Source organism: Olea europaea, chromosome 16 (genome assembly GCF_002742605.1).
Source record: "Olea europaea var. sylvestris chromosome 16, O_europaea_v1, whole genome shotgun sequence".
Lineage (NCBI taxonomy): Eukaryota > Viridiplantae > Streptophyta > Magnoliopsida > Lamiales > Oleaceae > Olea > Olea europaea.
The window spans coordinates 14434006-14442213 of NC_036252.1; the positions used below are offsets into that span (position 1 = coordinate 14434006).

The 8208-nt window shown below is 33.5% G+C and overlaps 1 protein-coding gene across 1 annotated transcript in view; it reads right to left on the reverse strand.

Annotated features, from left to right (window-relative positions):
* Positions 1 to 120: 120 nt before the first annotated feature.
* LOC111412666 overlaps positions 121 to 8208 on the reverse strand; it is an 18100-nt gene continuing 10012 nt past the window's right edge. Inside the window, exon 4 of the mRNA XM_023043593.1 lies at positions 121 to 186. Coding sequence (XP_022899361.1) covers positions 121 to 186 — 66 coding nt within the window. The remainder of the gene's footprint in view (positions 187 to 8208) is intronic.

Here is an 8208-nt window from a genome sequence, read left to right on the forward strand (position 1 = left end):
ATGAAATACATTTTACTACCTTTAGCTTGCACAAATTTTAAGTTACATATATCTCTGTGAATTAATTCTAGAAGTGTTATGTTTTTTTTCAACCAAATGAATTAATTCTAAAGCACACTGTTAAGGTTGAGTTCGTTGCCTGATATCGTCTTCAATACCACCTTGACTCTCCCTTACACCTTCAAACTTGAAGAGTTCCCAATGAACAAGTTCTCACCGTTTATTGGAGTATAAGATAAGAACATAGTCTTTTCAGCACAAATGTGCTAAGTAGCACCCATGTCCATCCACCATTTCATGGGATATCCGATATTATTGCGTTCTGAAACAAAAGCTGACAAATTGATATTTGATATTCCATTAGATATGTATCTAATTCACTGATATTTGCTTCAGCTTGCTTTCTTTGTTTGTAACATTCATTTGAGCTATGTCCGGCTTTTCCACAATTATATCAATTGTCCTTGAAATTCTTTGCATTTTTATTGTTTCTTTACTTAAAAGGATTCCTAAAAATGCGTACTCTTTTTTGCTCTTTGCATTGATCCCCACCACGTTTGCCTTTGCTTGTGATATTTGCCTTCCAATTTATTTGTCCGACTTGCTATTATCTACGTCAATCCTCAACTGAACTATGAGTTCTTCAATGTTCATCTCTTTGCACTTTTGTTTGAGATAGTTCTTGAAGTTCTTCTATATAGGTGGAAGTTTCTTGATAATTATAGCCACATGAAAAGTTTCACTTAGAGAGATGTTCTCAATGTGAATGTCATGGAGAAGTAGCCACAGTTCTTGTACTTGACTGATCACCATTTTGAAATTTACAATTTTGTAGTCCAATAATTTTTCGACGATGAACTTTTTTCTGACCTCTTCAGTTTTATATTTCTTCTCCAGGGATGCTCATAACTTTTTAGGAGATTTCATGGAACTATACGCATTGTATAATATGTTAGCCAAACTATTCAATATGTAATTCTTACATAAAAAGTCTGAATGTTTCCAAGCATCTAATACAATCAATAATGTTCTATTGTTTTTCCCTTCTTGTACAGTGAGAGTATCTTCATTCAAAAATTTTGCCAAACTGAGTTTTGTTGGATAGAACATCTTCTATTGCCATTTTTTAAAGATCAAACCCACTAAAGTTTATTCAGTTTCTCTCCATGTGACACAGAGGTTGATTAGAGAAAATTATAATCAGTAGAACGACAATTACGAAAATGACAACCTAAGTAACATTGGTAGTATCATTAATGGTATTTATTTCCAAACAAACAGAAGATGGAACTGGTTCTAATTTCAACAACATCAAGAGAGAGTAGAAAAGTTAAACTGAAAATGAATTTCAGTTTAATCGAGTAAAATAGAAATTAAATAAAGAAATCATTTCAAAAAATTATTTTTAAGATTGTTATAAAAATTGTGAGGAAGTGATTTCTTTTTTTTGGAAATAAATAATAGCACTTAATAACCTATCTGATCGAAAAATGGATACAAACCCAAACAAACACAAATTTAGAAATTGGAATGCAAGAAGATCGAGGGAAGAGTTGAACTCTTTGTCCTTAAGATGAAATTGTAACACTTGTGGATTAGCAATCGTCTCCCAGGAAACAATGATAAGTTCTTGTAATGGCAGCACTTCAAAAACATAAGAGACGGCGAATTTTTGTATGAAATGAAAGACAAATTTGATGCAAAAATTTTGCTATAGATTCGATGTTAATGTAAACAATGATTTCATGTAATTAGAGTGAATGAAACAATCATAGAGTGCCCAATTTATAGAGCTTGAATGATCATAGGCACAACACAAAATCAACTTGCTGACAAAAAGTTGCACAGGTTCATTGATCGCCTGCTGATTGCTAGCCTCATCACTTGAGCGTTTTTTTCAGTAACTAGGCCGCTCGAGCGGTCATTTAGGTTTTTGAATTTTAATTTTTCCAAAAATCATGTTTCTCAACCCGACTCTATTGACCGATTTCTCATTCATCAGAAAAATAGTTTTTGAGTTCCAAACATACCAAACACATCTATTCGAGGAGTAGAATGTGTTCAACCCATTTTGTGCCAAATTCAACCAACAAGATCCATCCAAACAATTGGTCAAAGATTGATAAAAAAATCAATTTTTTTTGTTAACAATTTTCAAACAATCTCTTCAATACCTGTACTCTTAAGAAATAAAATGCTTAGGCTACGGTTGGTTTGGGGTTTTCGGGCCATTTTCCATTTTCCGTATTCGAAAACACGGAAAACACATTTGGTCCGTCGTTTTTGAAAATACATTTTCAAAAATGAGTTAACATTTATAATTAAAAATGCAGAACGACTTTTTATCATTTTGAGTGTTTTCAGTTATAATTTCCAAAACACGGAAAACGCCCAAAACGTGCCGTTTTCGAGGAAAACTAAAAATCGTTTTGAAACCAAAAATGGAAAATGGAGAACTAAACCAACCGTTTTGATTCCAATTATGCTTATATATTTAAGGTACACACAACACTTGAACAAAGAGAATATTTTCTTGGTGTGATGTTACATTTGTAAACGAGCAGATCATAACCCACCGTAAAAGGACTCTGGAGTCTGGACCATATGTATACACACTCTCACACACTTGAATCCGCACATTGTAAACTGATTACTTCAGGATGGCATCTCTGGTTAAAAAAAAAAAAAAAAAAAAGAAAAGAAAAGAAAAAAAGAAAAAAGAAGAAGAAGAATCTTAATTTGACAGATAAGAAAACCATAAACAGGATGGTCACCACAAAAGAAGCATTAGTTAAACTGGCATCAGAGCATGTATGCAAGTGTTTCGTAGCAATGGTGCAGGAAGAAATTTCATACTTTCATTCGTAAATACGGTTTTAGGTCCCAATTATTATCAAAGATGTCATTTGAGAAGCTGCAGTCCTAATTTAGTGTGGATAGGTGGTAAAGGATCCAACCTGAGAGTGGTGAATCGAACACTCAAGCATTGTTTTAAATATTCGACTACCCACGGCCTGTACAGAATATATGCTTTAAACGGAAGATAAAATTCCAAAAAATGATCATACATGTACAGTCAATTTTTGGTTTTGAATTTTCAAAAATGTCACATTTTAAAAGTCTTAGCAAGATTGTTATTTTTGGACGTTTTTATCCCTCTAGACAATTTAAATACCCTACATATTCTTCATTAAATGAGATTTGACTATATGAAAAGTTGTACAAAAAACTGAAAAAATGTCACATTCAAATAACTCAATTATCAAATTTAACTAGAAAAAAAAAAAAGAAGAAGAAGGAAAAAAAAAGTGAAACCAAAAACAAAAACAAAAAAAATACAACTCAATCTATCATACAAACACTCACTAACCCTAAACTCACTCCCCTTTCTTATTCGAATCATTAAAAACCCATGTCGTCGACAACCATCGTAAATCAGTCCATCACCGTCGATGACCACCATTAATCAATGCACCGTTTGGATAGTTATTGACTCCTATAACTATTTTCTTCTCTTTGGCCAGCACATTTTTAAGTCTTGAGCTCACTAGAGTGTTGCATGTTTCTTTACTAGCTGCTTTTGTTAGAAGATGGTATTTTACTTACAACTTGTGTTACTAAATTCATATCAGTTTCTTTCTGCATCCATTTTATTAGCTTATAGTATTCAATGCTTGTTCGATGTCTACTTGGTATATATATATGTCTTCCCGTTTTAAGAAGTCAGAAGCATGATACATATACATATGGTTTCTCTTCTTTAGTTGGACATATCTCTGATGAAGTCTGCATGATATGTTAAAATTATATATAGATATTTTTGGGTAAATTGGGAGAAATACTTGGCATAAATCGTGGAAACCAATGCCCATCGTGAAAACCATTGGATGGTGCAGATACCCGGATTCAGTTTTTGTCCTTTAAGGACTTTGAGTGTGAGGGTCATGGAAATGGACTAATATTTGCTTTGGTTATTTAAGCTTGTTCACATTCCTCTACTGAGTCACACATTGACTTTCACTTGAGGTCACTCATTTGCTAAGAGTTCAGTGATATCACCCTCGCCAACCTACCCGATGAGCTATTCCCATGTGAAATATTCAACATGTTATCAAATCGTCCCCACTATAAGATAAATCCCACTAAGTGATTTGAACTAAATAGGCAAATTGATGCTTTACTAGATAGATGTAATCAAATTGCATTTAGATTACCTTTGGCGAGGCTTTCACTCTTTGTTCTACGAAGTTGTATGCTAACGTTAAAAGGTGTTCATTCCTACGGTCATAAATTCTCTTCTTAGGGTTCATCATTTTTGGCCAGGATATTTTTGCTGATCCAGCTAAAATCTTTGTTATTCATGATTGGCCTAAATCTACAATGTTGACTGAAGCCCATAGCTTTTTCAGGTCAACTTCCTTTTATAGGAGATTCGTTCAAGGGTATAGTTCTCTTACAGCCCCCATCACCGAGAGTATGAAAAAAGGGAATTTTCATTGGAACACTTGGCCCCGAAAGCCGTCTTCGCCATTGAGCAAAAGTTGATTGAAGCTCACTTTTCATACAACCCTGATCCTTCTACGTTATTTAGAATACCTGTGATGCTTCGGGTGTTGGTATAGATGGTGGCTTAAGTCAATATGGTCTACCCATCACTTTCTCTAGTGAGAAATTAAATGAGGCTAGGTAGATGTATTCTACTTATGTAAAGAGTTCTATGCTATTATCCAATTTCTCCGTTACTAACAATATTATTTATTACCGAAGAGCATTCTCTATTCTGATCATCATGCTCTTTATTACATTAATTTCCGTCCTAATTTAAGTAAACAATATATTAAGTAGGTTGAATTTTTTAAGAGTATGCTTTTGTTCACCACAGGCCAGAGTAAAAAATTAAGTTGCTGATGCTTTTAGTTGTATCACTACAGTAATTCATTTTATGAGCACTATTGTGGTGGGATTTGAGCACTTGAAGGACGATTATTTTAGTTGACCCGACTGTGACTTCATCTTTTAGGAACTCTGAACTACTTCACAATGAATGTTGGGATGTATACTCCTCTTCGTGTTCTACATACTCCTTGACGTCACCTTAGTGTCTAAAACTTTTGGGGGTATTGGTGCATTGGAAGGGTCATCCAACTATTGGCTACCAGGATTACTGAAGATGGCTTCTATCAGTTGGCAGGATGAAAAGTTTTGGACACCTATCTGGATTATACCTCGTTAGAGTAGAATTCTTTTCAGTCGAGCAGAAATGATTCAACATGGAATGTATATACTACACCTATGAGAAATTAAATCAATGAGGATTTTATAGTATTTTCATTATTTTCTTGTAGAACAACTTATTTGGTTTCCTTTGTAGAGGAAACCCTACTTTCCTTGTTGATCCTAGTTTAGACTATGTATAAAGTGACTCTTTACCAGTAATGATATCATTGAATATAATTACAAGTCTCCCTCCAAAATCTCTATTCTTCTCTTCCCTCTCTTTCTCGTCTTCTTTAGTTATTTGTCTTAAATTGCCTAATTTCATCGTCAGAAGGCTAAATAGATTAAAATTAAACACGCATGCATAGGTACTGCTGATGAGATTGTGAACGTAGCAAGGCACAAAAATATGAACGAATAAATTAAAGTTCAGTGAAGACCTGCTAAATCCTGCTTTTTTCTAATTATTTGTAGCATCAAAACAATCCAGGAAACCATTCTGCCTTGCTTAGGGCATCACATCTCATAAAGCACTGGCTACAATTTTTTTATTTTGTTTCTAATCCATATTCTTGGGGACTATTTGTTACAACTCATCCTAATTAGTCAAAAATCAAATGTTGAATTCTGAAATTCTAAGTCAAATAGGGACTTCAGCGAAATAAAGAATTTTATTGGGGTTTAATTTATTATGAAACATATTTTGAGGGGTTTAAGATGGATAAAATATAAAGTTTGGATTTATTTCTCTAATTTTGGAAGTTAAGGATTTAATGTGGTTTTATATGAACTTGGAGGGCTTCCTTGTAATTCTTGGCATAGTGGTATACAAGTGGCACATGGTTAACCATTGTTTTCATTTTTCATTAATATATACACATAGAGGAAAAAGAGAGCAGAAACAGGCAGCGATGGAGCCTGTTGATCTGCCAAGTTGAGCCACACATTATCATTAGATGTATAACTCTTTTGTTAGTTTATATAGTTCATTTATTGGAATACATGCATCTTTTGTCGAAAAGCATATCCATATCACGGTTTTGCTGCATTTTTGTAAATGTTGTGCATTTGGAGCATAAATATCATTCCTGTACACTTTATTTTGAAGAGTTGTGTTTGACGAGCTGGTGTACACCATTTTAAAATATACGTACAGATTTGAGAAAATTGACTATTATTTTCAAATGGTTCTAGTCTATATTTCTAAAGGAATCCTATCAAAATTCTTTTAAAAATACATCACAGTCAAAGTAGGTTAAGGTTGCTTTGGTGATGAGTCCAACACTTAGTTGGTATCTACTATCGGTGCAGGACATATGTCGAGTTCATTACAAATTGATCTGGGACGGGTCGTGTCACTATTATGTGGCATTCGACATTCCAAATATTTGGTTTTAAAGCATAATTTTGCACTTACTTTCAAGCCACCGTAGATATAAATACATATTATGTAAATCAGGGCTTTCAAATTCATAATTAACAGAGGAACAGTATCACTTGTGGTAGTCAGGTTATATGCTTCATTTGTCATTTAGTTATAGTATCAAAGGCTGCATCAATTGAAAGGTCTGAGAAAACAACAATTCTAAAACTATTAAATTCTCACCCAAATTAGAGGATCCAATCATTAGATGAAACATCTGCAATTTAAGACACGATTTTATCGGATTTACACTTGATAAAACAAAATAAACAACAATATATATTATATCTTAAATAACAATCACCAATAGATCATCATTTAAATATGCTTGTTCACGAAATATTTTCTTTCGATTTAAATTACCGCAAGTGTACGGTTCGTTAACAAGTAATAAAGTGGATTCAATGAGTCCGAGTATCGTCCCACAGAGATTGGTTAGTTCAATTTTACTTATTCGACCTTAACCGAAACCAAATCACTCAAAATGAATGTGGACCTAATTAAAACTCTAAAATTGGAAAGAAAACCCTACTTATGCAGCTTTTATGATTGTAATGAAATTAATAAGCAAAACAATAATTTAAAACTCTAAAATGAAATCAATTGTTGAGAACGCACGTTTGTTGTAATCAATAGAAATTAAACACACTAGGATCACGATTTTCCATGCAATTATCACTTTAAACTCTAGTTTCACGATATGACAACATAATTCAATTTTTGACGAATCAATGTTCCTAAGTCTATCCAATACTCTCTCTCGAGATGTATCAAACCTATTTCTACATACCACTGGCCTATATTTCTATGACAAGTGCATATGTAAAAATGCATGTAGTTTTATGAACACTTAAAGATTCACGTAGGGCATAGCGGTATATTTTTATCCCCTATCGGACCCTACGATGATTTATATTATGTCGAATCTATTCCAATTCTCTCGAATGCAAGAATAAATCACCCAAACTCACACAATTACGGGCCCTTAATTGCGGAAACAATAAATGCATATAAATCATTCAAAACAAAAGAAATATGTTTTAATGTCAAATTGCAAAACTAGAAATATAAAACTCAAATCACATGGTACATCGATCTCCTAGCACATGAAAATCTAGCCTAACATAATTGGAAATAAAAAAAACAACAATTATAACCAAGGAAGAACATCATCCAATTGATTCTTGAAGTGAAATCTTGAATCTTGAAGTGGATTGTCTTGTTTTTACCTTGTTCTTCCTCTCCAAATCCTCCAAAATTGTGTTTTTGTGCCTCCAATTACGTTCTCCCCCTCTTCTGGACGTTCTTTCGTATTTAAATTGCGTGGAAATTAGGTTACCAATAGAGTTTCAATCGTATAAGAAAACTGCAAAACGGCCCCCAGATTATACCAATGCGACCGCATAGGCATAACTTATGCTGTCGCATAGAGTAAACAAAATTTGAGAAAAAGTTCTCGGGAGGATTCTATGCGACCGCATAGAGTTTATACTATGCGACCGCATAGGCATACATTCTTTCCGCCAGACAGCTTTTAGTATTTTGGTTATAACTTTCTCTCCTGATCT